The sequence below is a fragment of the Dendronephthya gigantea genome, unplaced genomic scaffold (assembly GCF_004324835.1).
Source record: "Dendronephthya gigantea isolate DGI-Jeju-01 unplaced genomic scaffold, DenGig_1.0 000039F, whole genome shotgun sequence".
Classification (NCBI taxonomy): domain Eukaryota; kingdom Metazoa; phylum Cnidaria; class Anthozoa; order Malacalcyonacea; family Nephtheidae; genus Dendronephthya; species Dendronephthya gigantea.
Window position 1 is genome coordinate 1,490,119 of NW_021163049.1, and position 15,851 is coordinate 1,505,969.

At 37.8% G+C, this 15,851-nt stretch overlaps 1 protein-coding gene across 1 annotated transcript; it reads right to left on the bottom strand.

Annotated features, from left to right (window-relative positions):
* Positions 1–10,050: 10,050 nt before the first annotated feature.
* On the bottom strand, positions 10,051–13,086 carry LOC114526581. The gene is made up of 2 exons (XM_028548181.1): positions 11,505–13,086; positions 10,051–11,316 (listed from the first exon to the last, which is right to left on the bottom strand). The coding sequence occupies exons 1-2, from the start codon at positions 13,053–13,055 to the stop codon at positions 11,122–11,124; spliced, it is 1,746 nt and encodes a 581-aa protein (XP_028403982.1). The 5' UTR covers positions 13,056–13,086; the 3' UTR covers positions 10,051–11,121.
* Positions 13,087–15,851: the final 2,765 nt, after the last annotated feature.

A 15,851-nucleotide genomic window follows, 5' to 3' on the forward strand; every position in this document is an offset into this window, starting at 1 on the left:
CTAAAACATGCATGCGATAAATTAGGCAAAACGTTTCAATGATTCCACAATATACATTTAATAGGCACATTGACGGGAATCACAAAATGATCAGATGGTGGCTTGTCATCCATGGTGGGATAGATGGTTATAGCCGATTAATTGTTTATATGCATTGTAGCACTAACAATAAAGCCCAGACAGTTCTTGAACTGTTTCAAGGAGCTATTACTACTCATGGTCATCCATCAAGGGTGCGGTCTGATTTTGGCACAGAAAATGTTGAGGTTGCTCGATATATGCTTCAAATGAAAGATATTAATAGGGGCAGTATGATTACCGGGCGATCAGTGCATAATCAACGTATCGAGCGCTTATGGGTAGAGGTGAAAAGGGTGGTTGTGCACCACTTCCAAAATATTTTTTACTTCCTGGAAGAATGCCAAATGTTGGATCCTGTAAATGAACTTGATTTATTTTGCCTCCACAAGCATTTGCAAAAGTAGATTTTTAATGTTTATTGCCATCAGTGTTAACAATTTCCAGTTCGAAACTCATCCTGGCAACTAGGACATATTCTATGAGCTTAATTTTCTTACTGGAGAAATGTGAGATTAACTTTTTCTCTTCCTATATGTGTGCAGGTTCATCTTTTAAATTAACAACTATTTATTTATTAAACTAACACAATTAACATAAAGTCAGTGAAACACTTCTCAACAGTACTTCCTATAAAAGTGTTAATGAAAACATTTTTCTTTCATTAATCAATTTCAGTGTTCAGTAAATCCAGAATGTCCAAATTTCAATGCCACATCCATATTTCTGTTCAAAGCTGCTTTTGATGAGTGGACTGTAGGCAGGTACAGGATATTTGTACATGCACCAGCCTTGGGCAACTTATTATCGTCATCATCTTCAAGGAATTTCACATTAATAGACATGTTTCTCTTCATTGGTGCAATGCTCCATAAACCAGTTGAAAATTTCAAAAGAGTACAGTTTGCCCCTTGGAAATTCCCCTGACTTTACACAATCAGATGATATGATATAATCTAAAAGCGATTGGTATGATTGCCTTTCAGCATTTGAGCATGGGTTGCTCTTAAGAAATGAAGTGAACACATCTGGTTTGGGTTCAAGATTTTGGTAGGAGAGAATGTGAAAAGCAACATGTGGTGTATTTTTAGCATACGAAGAAATCCCAAAGACTCCAAACCTTTGCACAATGAATCAAGTTGATCCTTTCTGCGTCTTACTACCCCATTATATATCAACTCATGAACCAAGCACCCCTTGTTGTCAATATTAATTACTTCAGTACTTGACCATTCACATGCATTTATGACCTCCCAGAAAGAGGATGATTTTGGATTAGTTTCCAAGACATTGTTCAATGCCTCAGGAGTGTTTGCCTCAGTGCATTAATCAATTCTAAAAGAGTAAATGTCATTTCACTCAATGATATAAACTCCGTCAAAATTGGCAAATTAGAAGGATCTTCACCTAGAATGTAATCTACTACCCATTTGGCTAGTAACAGAAAACCAGGGCCACCTTGCAAGACAGAGAGTACTATCATTTCCCCGACAACCTCAAACTGAACAGACTGACAACCAATGCCCCTTCTTGGAGTCAAGGCTGTATCTCCTTCAAACAATCTTTTAATAACCTCGTTAAAACATAAAGTAAAAAACTCATTACGTAAAGCACCAGCATCAAAGCCTAATTCACCACTACCAACAAACTTCACACAGAGATTTTTTTAGCCTACTGGGATGCTTAAGAGCAAGCTTATAGAATGCCAAGCATACACACCACAATCCTCCCTGTTCACCTCTAGCCACAAATCATCATCAGTATCAATAACGCTAGCAAAATTCTTAAGAATATTTTGTGGTGATTCTTTGTGACACATGAGGAAGAGATCATTGTCTGAATTAAAGACAGAAGTTAGAGAGGTTGATGGATGGGTATTAATACTGAGAACATCAGTACATGACGAAGATGATGGAATGTTTCCTAAAGAGCTATTAATAGGTTCATCAACTTCTAATAATAGCTGTGCCGCTTCCTCAATACAACCATTTAAGGCATTGATGGCTGAAAGAAGTTCTAATTGTTGTTTGTTAGCATATATTTCACTTAATTTACACAAACCATCAGCATATCCTCCTTTGTCACTATCATCACCATTCTCATCACCCTACATTGTAAAAAAAACAAAGTTCAACTTGTGGTGTAACACCACACCTGGGGGCCCCTGGTCCATAACCATACTGTACCCTAATAACCGTACATATTCTGCAAACCTATTTCTAGTATAATACACTCTGGACAAAGGGCCCACTTGGGCTGCCCAGTCTAAGCCCTCAGTGAGTTACACCACTGGTTCAACTAACTTCCTGTGAGCACTGTTTCAAGATTTTTTCACTCCAGTAGAAGCTAAATGCACTGCAGATCTGACAATGTCAATGGCAAAGATTGCCATTTTGAAAATAGAAGAATATATATTTATATTTAGGATAGAAAAATGGTATACCAGGTATTTAAGAGCGAGTGTCCGTAAATCTCGAGAATCGGACGACAAATTGGAAAATTCGAAATTCCATTTATTTTACCTATAGTATCCACTGGGTGAGCTATTTAAAAAAATGTAGTTCAAAAGTCGCAGCTTCTTTTATTTTTCGAGAAATTACTTAAACATGATTTTGGGGCCCTTAAGTCAATTTTCATCGGTCAAAATACAAGATTTTGAAGCATTCGTGACGGCCACCTTTTAAATGTATTACGGCCGTTTTTTTAAATATAATCGAAGTACATCTCTATATTTTGTTTTACTAGCAAAATCTTTTTTGATTACGAAGTCTTTCTTGACATTTAAAAGTAGCAAGTATATGGTGTTTACGGCTCACAACAGAAAGGCCATTTTTTGTCAATTTCAATGTGCCCAAATGAACCGTGGTACATGACAAATTGCAATGAAAATAAGACTAACTTGCAAAGTAGCCTTCTGTTTATAACATATTAAAAAATCTCTGGCGGCAAGCAAAACCCGCAACAGTGAGAAGTCAAAATGTTGATGCTATTTTTAGATGTCGGTGCATCATAATTGTACATTACACCGGTAATTACATGCAGTGACAATGTGACAAATTTGTCGCATTTCAAAGATGCAGCGCAGAGTAAAGAATACAACAACAATATTACTGTTGGAGAAAGTTAAAAATAGTACATTATTGTTTTAAGTGATGAAAATGTTTTTAAATCAAATTAAAGAGGTGTTTTATCAAAGATCAATCAATTATGACACAAATGCGTCACTATATAACACCGTTATTATTTAGTAAATTCCTTGAGTATATTCTATACAATAAATAACAATTCATATATTAAATACTTTAATAAAGAACAATTAATCACAAACGACAAGCAAAGACTTGTATAAATGACAGTAAAACTAGAAATCAAGCGAAATAGAAGCACAAACAAGACATTAATTGTCCCTATATTCACTATATGCGTGGAAGGTATACAAATATATAAAATATATAAACGGATGTGCCAGTTAAATATCGTGCACAATAATCAACCCGGTCCAGAATAATTTTGTTGATGCAAACGAAATTAACAAAAGCAGAAAAGGGGAAAACTTAAAATTTTAAAATTTAGAAGTTGCTTTGGGCAATCTGAGTGTGCGAACGATTATAGCATACCAGACATTTTAATCTTTAACTTTGTAAACAATTACATTATGACATACTTTTGGACTTGAAGAAATAATATCTAACAATCTAACATGCAAACAAGAAGGAAACTGTAGGATGGCATCGTGTTCCTATGCAACACTAGTTGGCGGTCAGTGTGGACCTAGTTCGTACAATCCTTCTATTGTAGAATGCGTAACAATCAAGGATTGTAATAAGGACATTTTAAACCATTGCTCACAATATAAAATTAGTAACGATTGTGGCCTGTCTGGAAGTGAATCAATGTTACTTCTTGCTCGTGCAGGTAACCTCACCGAATTTTATATTTATTTTTCATCCTTTGACTTTGTTGACTTACTGTTTGCAAATTTTAAAGATTGTAACTAAAACGTATCGGTCTTCTTTAGGAATTTTTGAAATGTGTCCTTTACATCGAGATTTGTATGGCATTCGCTGGAGGTGCAACAAGACCAGATGCTCAATTCAAAATGACCTTGCAGCACATAAATCTTTATCCGTCAAAGCTCAATGTGGACTGACAACTTTATTATCATCTTTTATTTTTAACAAGACCAAGATACTTATTCCGGTGGGAACAGGTACGAGGTTAATTTATTCAGTATACATCTAGCTATTTCCTGCGTATAAGGTCGGCAGGAAACGTGAGAGAAGTATGAGGATATTTTACTATGCATGCACAAGTAGTGCAGGTTTTGCTTTTAACTGAGTTTCTACGTTTTTTTGTAGAATGAAGAATTTACTTACTAAACTTTTCGCAGCAATGCCTTTATTTTACAGGATATGCAGTATACATTATAGTGTATACGTTAACTTTTTTCTTGTTTTAGGGATATGCAAGAGCTGTAAAGAACATTTAGCTCATCTGGCAACAGAATGGAGAACTAGTAATTTAGTGTCAACTGACGACGAATCAAGTAACTGCTTAGAATTATCAACACCTCTGCCGCAGATTAACGCAGAACAGCCGGTAATAAGAAACAATTTTAACTTTATCACGAGCCATGATCCATGCACTACATTTTAACAGCTTCTATTCTTTATTAGGGAGACAGTAATACTGGTACGTCAGATGAACTTGTTGAAGAAATGGATAAACTTGTACTTAACGAGACCAGGTGGAGCATCTTCTCTCCAGACACTGCAAGTTCTACATCATCATCTTGTGACGTCACCGATGTTTCTTCTTCATTGGTTGCTAGAAAAACAAAGCTAAATGAATATTTGGAAGCCTGTAATATTCATCCTTTGAAAAGACAATGTCAGATTGGGACCAGACATCAGAGCGCACACAAGAACGATACATCCAAAAAACATGTGAAATTGTCTCGTCAGTGTTAAATGATATTTCATCCACTAATGCCCCACATCTTTGGAAAGGGCTTCAAACTTCCGGAAGGATGAACAAAGCATTTGGATTAAGCCATCAGCCAGCAGAAAAAGCATATTTAGAAGCCTTAGCCGAAGCGTATAAAACGGCAGATAGCTGGGATACTCGGCGCCAAGTCTTATCTACCATGTCCGATGTGGCTAATTTTAATGTCATTTCAGAATATATTCCTGGTCTTACACACTACCGTTTTACTATGGCTAATCTTCATCGACTTCAGTATGGAAGGTGCGCTCCAGTTCCGTTAAAGACATCGCCTCGTCTTCGTATATGTCAGCAACAGCTTGACCATTTTCTGAGTTTTATAACAAGCCCCCATTTAGTGCAAGACTTGCCGTTTGGCGAAAAAGAATTGAAGATGTCCTCAGGTAAAACAATTAAAGTACCGAACATCATCCGTACCATGATACCTCAAAGAATTGTGAACCAATACTCTCAGTACTGCAAAGAAAACTATTTTCAATCTTTCAGTAAGAGCACAATGTTAAGAGTACTAGACGAATGTAGTGCAACCCATCGTAAATCTCTTCAAGGTCTGGACAACTTTGCTGCTCAAGGAGGGCGGTCTTTTGATGACTTGGGCACCGTTGTGCTGACTATCTCACCTTTAAAGAAAGAGGGCGAAAATTGGGCAACAGAAATGCAAGAGGCTTTGAAAGTGGGAAAGCTTTATCTAAAAGGAGATTACAAGGTAACAAATCAATTAAACAAGGCAAAATCATTAAATATGTTCTTCGTATTTATATATTTTACAAACCTGGTATGAAATTTATTAGATTAATATTAATATTATATCTCAATGTAATTTTTCCTGAATGCAGTAGGCACTTTACAGTACAGTACAGTAGAGTACATTGTCGGGCATTTGTTTTATGTGCCATGTTTCAGTTCTCATTTTTGCGTTCTATTTTAAGGTGCACGTCAGTGACAACGCTCGTGTCCCTGACCATTGCTATATGTACGCGTTAAGCGACATCACAGATAAAGATTTCAAATACAAGTGCAAACATAAACATGACGAAAGGTGCAAGCAGTGTGAAAGTCTTGACTTCGCTAAAGAACATAGAACAAGCAATCGACGAGTGCACTTTTTCCTCGGAGGAAGAAAGAGACGAAACCCTGTATCTATTCACATCTGCAGTGAGAGCCATCAACTTGTGGAAAGGCCATCAACTTCGGAGCGTTCGACAAGACCAAGCCAGACTAGACGTGATTAATCTCCTAAAAGACGAGAAGACAGTGTACATAGTGAATGACTGGGCAATGAAGTTCCTTCCCCGTCAATACCGCGAGTCACAATCAGATTGGTTCGGAAAAAGGGAATCTCCTGGCACATCTCTGTCGTTTTTCGAAAATCGAATGGCCAATTAGAGTCTCAAGGCTTCATTCATATCATTGAATCTTGTAGCCAGGACAGTGCTGCCATTGTGTTAATCATGCAGCATGTCCTAAAGACCTTGGAAACCGAGAATCCGAAATTGAAGAGAGCATTTTTCCGCCAAGACAATGCCGGATGTTATCACTCAGCCAGCACAATTCTTGCATGCCATCACATCGCCAAGACAACAGGAATAAAGATTTCAAGGATTGATTTCAGCGATCCCCAAGGGGAAAGGGTCAGCTGACCGTCTTGCCGCTACTTGCAAGTGCCATATCAGATTGTTTGTAAACGAGGGTAACGACGTTACAAATGCTGAAGAAATGAAAAATGCCCTGTTATCACATGGTGGTGTCGAGGGAGTAAGAGTGGCTGTAGTACCGTGCATCGATGATTCTTTCGTCGCTCAGCTAGAAAAAATCCCTGGAATAAGTAAACTGAACAACTTTGAGTTCAAAGGAAGAAATATTGTTACATGGCGAGCTTATGATGTTGGAAAAGGAAAAAGAATAAGTTTATCGAAGATCCAAGGTAACCGTGTATGCTTTTTTAACACATTCCCTGGGGTAATGGGTGTGGCAATAGACATGGTGGATACTAAAAAGTATGGGCGAAAAAGTTAGTTTGGGCAAATGTCAAGGTATCATCCGACAAAAATCTATTAAAGCCACTACAATTATCTTTAATTTCGCATTAGTCGTACGACAAATTGCCGTATAAAGTGAATGCCTTTCATAGAGGGAGAAAATTGTATTATGCAGCCACCGTTAATTTTTAGGGCACCAAAGTCAGAACACATCTGTTCGTAGAGTAATTATATTCTATCTTATTGTTGTAGATATAACCTTTAATTGGATCACTGTCGGGTTTTCATCTGGAAATTTTAAACTCGTTAAATCAACAGCCGAAAACACAAAGCGAAAACAGCAACCTGCGACTACTGAATTCGAAAAGGCCGTACAAGAAGAGGAGGCAGAAGATAGTGAATCACCAATCTACTCTTGTCCTCAAGAAGGATGCACTCGTGTTTTCCAGAGATCTTCTGCACTAGAAAAACATCTTTCTTTGGAATCCTGCACCAGCATTCTTGAAAAGCAGACCATGTTGGATGTTGCAAAAGAAAAATATGCATCCCTTTTAAAGGAAGATGTTTGTGCGATTCCATCCATAAGCACTTCTTGCAGCACTGTCGTTGCCGATTCCTATCCTGTTGCCCAGGAGGGGTGGGCACTTAAAGAATCGACAAAAAGTTATCGTTTCAACGAAAAGCAAAAAAGCTACCTAACCTCTAAGTTCAACATCGGCCAAGAGACAGGACGGAAAATGAAAGCGGACGTTGTATCGAAAGAAATGAGGCATGCGCGCGGGGATGGTCACCGGCTATTCGGTGTCACGGAGTTTCTTTCTGTTGAACAAGTTTCCTCATTCTTTTCTCGCATGGCTGCCAAGGTCCGACGCAAAAGATCACTATAACGGAAGCAGATGCTGTGGCTGCTGTAGAAGAGGATAATTTTCATGAAATGAGAAACAAAGTTTTGTCATCGTTACAACTACAACACCCTATCGTTTTTGATCAATATAATGTATGTGATATGGTGAAAAGTAGTACTCTGAAAAAATTGAAGATGGATATGCTTCAACGCCTATGCGAAGAACTTAACCTCGATGTTCCAGAAATGTCTGGCAAGAAGAAGAGCACAAAATTACCTTACATCAAGCTCCTAGAAAGTGCTGTTTCAGGATGCTCCTGTAACACTGGCTGACTGCTACAAATAAACGAAAACTGTACTGTACATTTCTATAGACTATACCCTTAACCAGTAAGTCACAAATTTAGTTATATTTGCCAAAAACTTGACGAATCAAGTTAGCGCTCCAAACAATGATATAGTTTCAACGTACGATGTCTTAAAGCAAAATAGCGTCGCATTAGTAAAATTTAAATGCAAAAGAGTTTTATTGTTTAGGGAACACTCATACCGAGGGGGTATGAAGATGTTAAGGGGGCACCAAAATATTTTCAGGCATTAAGGGGAGGGGGGCTCTGAAAGTTTTCTGTATATACAGAAGGGGAATATAAATATTTCAATGTTTTGGTGAGGCGGGGCCTCATCATGATAATTTATCATGACCCTACTAAAAGGTGTGTATATGAGACTCTGAAAACGCTGTTTCTGACTAACCATGGCGTGGCGCCTGTAATGAAGTCACTAACCTAAACAAATTTCTCAACTGCCCTTCTGACTGTGGAAGAAAAGTGTGTCCTTGCCAACTACTCTTATTTTAATGCTGAGCATAAAAATACCTCAACTCCTTGGTCCTTGGGTTCTGATTTCTGGGCGGCATTTAAATTTTGAAGTATCTTTTGGAGGGGATTGTCGAAAATATTGCGATAACTCCAACAGGGCCCCGAAAAAATATACCCCTTTTTGAAGACATCTTCATCCCCCCAGCATAGTAAATAAACAAATTAAAACTGGTTGCTAAATTAAAATTGGTTTTGCGAATTGCCAATTTTAGTTTCGTTGAAAAAATTATAGATTGACTGGTTTAATGTGACGCATTTGTACTAGCTGGCCTCTATTATCGACTGATTTCAGATAAAATACTCCCTTGCATGAACTTAAAAAACGCATTCATCACTCAGATCTCTAATGTACTCTTTTAAAGTTTGTCTTAAAAATTAATAGCGTTGTTTTCGTTATTCCGCGTTCTTTTGTTAATGAAATGCGACAAAACTGTCACTGTAATTACCGTTGTAATGTACAAACGTGTTGTCAGGCAAAATCTAAAAATAGCATCAACATTTTGACTTCTCACTGGTGCGGGTTTTGCTTGCCGCCAGAGATTTTTTAATATGTTATAAACAGATGGCTACTTTGCAAGTTAGTCTTATTTTCGTTGTAATTTGTCATGTACCACGGTCCAGTTGAACACATTGAAATATACAAAAATATGCCTTTCTGTTGTGAACCGTAAACACCATATATTAGCTAGCTTTAAATGTCAAGAAAGATTTTGGAATAAAAAAAGATTTTGCTGCTAAGATAAAATATAGAGATGGTCTTAGATTATACTAAAAAATGGTCGTAATATGTTTGAAGGTTAGCCGTCACAAACTCTTTAAAATCCTGTATTTTGACTGATGAAAATTGACTTAAAAGTCCCAAAATCATGTTTAGGTAATTTCACGAAAAATAAGAGGAGCTGCGACTTTTGAACTATATTTTTCAAAATAGCTCACTCAGTGGATACTATGGGTAAAATAAAAGGAATTTCGAATTTTCCAATTTGTCGCCCAGTTCTCGAGATTTACGGACACTCACTCTTAAAGTATTTATCACTTAAAATGTTCTTCCAAAGTTGTTTGACGGGAGGAGCAAATAGGCGACTGAGCAAAGCACCACTAAGCACTTGGTCTTTGGTTAAACATGGTTTTCTTAAACGGCATGTACTAAAACCCGAAACGTCAAAACGAAACGATCGAAACGAAACGACCGAAACCAACGAAACAACCGGAACGAAACGACCGAAACCAACGAAACGACCGAAACATATAATAATTTTTTTTAATTATGTGTCTTTAATATCTAAATTATAAAATATAAAACTTCTTCAGATGAAACTGTCAACTGAAATTGGATAATGTTAATGTAGTGAGATATATTACATATTAGACCTTTAGTTTACCAAAACTACATTGTTAGGGGCCTGCCAGGAATTAGCAAGGGGAGGTAAGGGGAGGCAACCTAAGGGGAAAACAGGTTGAGCCTTAAAGGGAAGGGTCATGAATAAAATGGACAGAGGTGAGGGTCACAAAAATTTGATATCATCATAGTGTAAGAGAGTTTTAAAGGACAGGACCATGAATGAGAACAAAGATATTATCACAAAAGTATTAATTAACAAGCAAAAATGTAAAACATCATTCTATGATTTTGATGCATACAGTACGGCAATTCTGTATGTCCACTACTTTGCAACAGACGACTGCCCTTTAAGAATTCGTAGCACTTTAATGCATCATGTTGGTAGTATCACTGACATTCAGATAGCCTCGAATGACAATATTGAATGTTTTTGTAAAGATTGTGCTGTTGGTCATCGCATATACACCTGGCCTTACTTTCTCAAATGCTGTTGCACAGGTCGGCGAAAAAATAAGGTGGCTTGACTATCAATGATACTACAATAACCATGATGCAAAGCGCTACTAATTCTTAATAAGGGAAATCATCTAGCTGCTGCCACCATCTTGGTTGACTTTTCAAAACATGTGCACAAATAATATTTGCCATTGTTGCTGTACTTTGGACAGGCACTTTCAATTTATTGACAAACAAAGAAAAAGTAAATCAACTCTGTTTTCTTTAATAGCTGATGTAAATTTTGTAGAATCAACCAAGATGACACCTGACATTATGAATTAATTTGATACCAACCATTGCATTGATTAAATTCTAATAACCTACGCACAAGTCTCCAAATTGGTATAGTCGTTTATCGAATAAGAACTAACTTTAACTCAAATCGAACAAATGTGAATTGAAGTTGTCAAATATTTGTATGCCTCTGAATGTGAGTAGACAATTCCTAGCTGTTACATATATGGTTCATAGTGGTGACTGCAATGCCATAAACAGTATTTAAATTAGCAACATTATGCCAAATTCCTTCCTTATCCAGTCCTGGTGAAAAGTATTCATTTTAGGCTGCAGCAAGGCAGGAACCTTTAAGGCAGAAGGCAAAAACTCTGGATGTTTCCTTTCAACACATGACCGTTTTAAATGATAATGACAGTTCTGAGGTACGTTGGATACTTTTAACGAACCATGTGGTGCCCTGTGTGATATATATATATTGAATATTTAATTAGGTGTAAGGTATAAATATGCATGCGTAATTAGCAGCAGTTGTTGGCTTGCCGGATGATGCTGTAAGATAGAGTAAAACAGAGAATAAAACATTTTTATGAAGACTAGATCAATCCGTATCAATCCGTATCAAGGACAAGGCATATACACTACACCCTGTAGGACCTGAACTCTTTCTTCACTATACATACATCATGGGGAGGTGCTGGAACAGCTGGTGGGATCCGAACGGCTTGGCCACAACCATAGCACATCCTTACTTGTGTGCCTTCCAAATGCTTTAGACCAAAAGTATCGTCGTCATGGTGCAACCGAGTGGCATTTGAAAGCGATAAAAGAGCAGAAACTGCAAGTGATTCATTATGGACAGATTTTGTTTGTTGCTGTGTTGATGGGTCAGGTTGAATTTCCATCAATGGAACCCTCTTTTCGTTGGATTTTCCTTTTCTTTTGGTTGAACTTGGTTTCTTTCCAGATGACTTTGGCAAATTCCCCTCTACTAATGCATATGGATCGGGTTCCTTTCTATTCTTACAGACCACAGCTAAAAACTCTCGTAAACAAAATTCGTCTTCAGCAACTGCTAAAGAGTGGGAGCAAATCTTTGCCGACTTGAACTTTGGACAGGAACAATGTATTATTCCAGCATCCTTTACCTGCACTGGGCATGGAGGGCAATTTTCACCATCGAACACCAGTCGCTGGGTTCCCGACTTGTCCCATGGAACATGAAACACACCCTGGACTTGGCTCAGTATCAGCGAAGCAGAAGACCAGATTTTTCTCAGATTTGTGCGGGACAAAGTCGAAATGGAGCATTCGTCATAACCAATCGATAATTTACCACGAGTATCTTCGGACAGAACTGAATGAACAATAGCATCATCTGCTTTACCGATGGTATCTAGATCCGCAACAAAACACCGTTTCATGTGCGTGTTGCGTTGCGCGGCACTCATTTCAACCCACTGATTCAGTTTTTTCGCTAAGTGTTGAAAATCTTTGCTTAGACGATATTCACCCATGCCGTAGACAGCCTTTTGTAATTCTTCTTGTTGACTTTTGGCCGTATCTTCGAGAGAAAGACAGAAATGCGACCACTCTTTCTTCCCTCCAGCATTTCTTTTTACCACGCTGTTGACGCATTCTGATGCATTTTGGGTGTAGAATTCGGGAGGGGATCCGAGACCAGCACTTTGTCGGACACGTGCAATAACATTTTCTTTCATCACCGTAGCAAGATGATCTTTGAAACAGGCAAAGAATTCAGGATTCCCTGGATGTTGGCTGATCTCCACTTCCTTACACTTGGGTTCAAGGTCTTCCAGCATTTTGTCAAACTCTTCTGGTGTTTTTGCATCAGCAAGTGCCATAACGAACTTGTCATCGGTCCGCTGTCCAAAAATAGTGTTGACAATCTTTCGTTGAGCATTTTTATCAAACGACAAGGATACAAGCTTTCTCTCTATGTTATCTGAAAGGTGAATCTTACATCGAAGATGGATAGCATGCGGCAGTTTGCAAACAAACGCGTTTGCAATGTTAATTTCACCGTCTGATCCAAACGCTGTTAGTGATTCAAACTTTTCACAACGAATCTTAAGCTGACTAGCGAGGAAGTGGTAGTCTTCGAATTCTTTGGTCATATGCAGTATGGATGGACCAACAATAACTTGATGTGTCCCTGATTGCTTGTGGACAAACATCTTGTGCTGAAAAGATGTTAAAGTAACGAAAAAATTGTCTAAGTTGAAAGTCTGTAGCTTGGAAAGATCGGGGTTGCGTCTTGCTTGATTCTGACTTTGCCATGGAAAAATCTCCCACGAAAGTTCCTTCGTTGACAAGTTCTAACAAGTCATAAAATTCATGGCGCTGTGCTGTCTTGACATTCGACCTTCCCGCGGCAACTTTTTGGTTAAGGTTGTAGGCTTGCTTGCGATCTCGCGGCACATCAGCTAGTGAGGACACGCACTAAAATACTTCTTCCACACGCGCTAAAATAATTCTTTTCAAACCTGGTAAAACCTGCTTCAACTGAGTTTCCAAACAAGTGGAAGCTGTGACTGTTCAGTGCTGTGCATTCACAGATATATTTTATAAATAAACCTTAAAGGGAAATGGCAACATATTTTTTTTTAGATTGAATTATTAGATTACCTCTTAGTATGAAAGAAAATAGCGAAATCTCCATAACTGTGTCGTTCAATACTCCGAAATAGGCAATTGTTGAAATAAAATTTCAAGGTCATCGTCGCCATCTTGTTATTTTTTTTTATGCTAATTTATGCAAGTTCCCTACGGCGTGACGTCACAACAGGGCTTGCTTTTTGCGGCAAATTACGAATTCTGCTGTCTTTGTGTTGTTTTCGCGATGTATTGTCCAGTTTACGGCTGTAATAGCAGTAGTAAAAGAAATCCCGAGAAAAAAATACACTTTTTTTCGTTTCCTAAAATAATCAACGAAACCGAGAAAAAAAGAAACAAGATATGGGTCGATTTTTGCAAGCGAAAATGCTTCGTGCCATCTCAGTATTCGGGTTTGTGTTCGCTGCATTTCAGCGAAGATGCTTACGTTCCTTCGCATTCTCCTCAGTTTTTAACGACATTAAATTTTCAAGAAAGGCGAAAACTATTGCTCAAACCTGACGCAGTACCCACGAAAAATAAGCCGCTTGATATGGTTCGTAATGACTGCAGACAATCGAAGAGGAGACAAACAGGAGTTCTAGCACGGCGAAAAGTGAGTACAGTAAAATGTTATGTGGTGGTGATAATATAATGGGTTATGATTTTTGAAGAACATTAACGTAAGGAAGACGCAGATTTAACACTCCACAGTTAAAACGTTACAAATTTATACAGGTTTTGAACATTCTTCTTTCGTAGGAAGTTCAAGAGTTGATTACAAAATCCAAATTACCGCCTAATGAAAACGAAATCGTCAACGACGACAACACGATCGGTACTGTTACTGAACAATCAGATGAATCAGAAACTTTAAATGCTGATTGTAGCAACATCAGGACTACAAGTTGCCAAACCATCGCAGTGGAATATTTTAGAAAGAGTGAAGCTACTCAGACAAAGAAGTCTATGTTATCAACAGCAACAAAAGGTACACAGACACTACTTACTGTTAATTCGTTGTCAAATCTACTAGTGCAATTTCCTAAAAAAGCTTCAACTGGTTCTCAAACTGAGCCACCTGACAATGGTATTGAAGAATGTAGTGTCACAATTAATGAGTGTCAAACAAGTCAACATGTTGATTCCTCGAAAACAAGTGAATCTTGCACAGCACACGCTGAGATCCCTGAACCACCACCAGAAGAACCGGGCGAATTCGATTGTGATGAAAGTTCGGACGAGACTTACTGTCCGGAATTTGACAACTTATCGGATGAAGAAAGTCGAATTGAAAAAGAATTCACGAAAGAAGAATCAGAACAAAATGAAAAACGTATTCTTTTGTCCAACGAGAAGCCTATTGAGAATCAGCTAAAGATAATTATTTGTGAAGAGTCGTTAACGCAAATCTTTGGGATTTGCCAAAAATGTGGAAGCAGCTGCTCAGTTTCAATAGGAAACATACTCGGAAGTTATTGCGTGATCTATATATCGTGTTCGTTAAACCAAAACCATGACTTTTCTTGGTCAACTGGTCCTTTAATAAATCGACTTCCTTCTCTAAACATACTGATAACGTCAACAATTTTAGCCACGGGGATGGAATCGAATAAAATGTTGAGGTTTATGGAATCTTTAAACATTCTCTGTATTAAAAGAAGGGAAATGTCACACCTTTAAAGTTCATACGCAATACCAGCAATATTTAACTTATGGAGATCAGAGCAGCAGATGTTGATTGATGGACTCAAGAACAAACAAGTCATTATAGCTTCTGACATGCGGGTGGACAGTCCTGGCCACAGTGGCCTTCTTGGTTCTGGAAGTACTCTTGACGTAGAGCAAAACGTTATTTTAGATACTCAAGTTATAAAGGTAATTGGGAGGTTTAGCTACAATGTATAATAGATACTCTAACTCTCCATAGTCCAAATCAACAAAAGCCATGGTGGCTATTTTAGTGTTCCCAACGAGAGTAATTAATTTTCTAAAATTGAAATACTGGCATGGTAGATGTGACGCCATCTGCAAACGCTCTATTGCATTTGTGGTTAAAACTGATATATTGATATATATTTTAGAGTACTGAAGTCAAAAACTCCAATGCGATGGAGTTAGAGTCCCTGAAAAGGCAACTTTTGTACCTTGAGAGTGCTGACATAAAAGTTAAAAAACTTGTGACAGACAGGCACGTGCAAGTATCAGCGTATATGGCAAATGAAAAGCCAACTATAGAGCACAACTACGATGTGTGGCATGTTGCAAAGAGTAAGAAGCCTAATTGCCAAATAATTTGATCAGAGCTCCATACGAAAAAACATAATTTAACGATAAAAAAAAGGATTAACTTTTCCTAGTAAGAACTTATATTTATA

Coding starts and splice junctions, on each gene's coding strand:
- LOC114526581 (XM_028548181.1), bottom strand. CDS start 13,055: ATGTTTGTCCACAAGCAATCAGGGACACATCAAGTTATTGTTGGTCCA. Junction 11,317..11,504: donor AAGAGTTCAGGTCCTACAGG/GTGTAGTGTATA, acceptor ATATCACACAGG/GCACCACATGGTTCGTTAAA.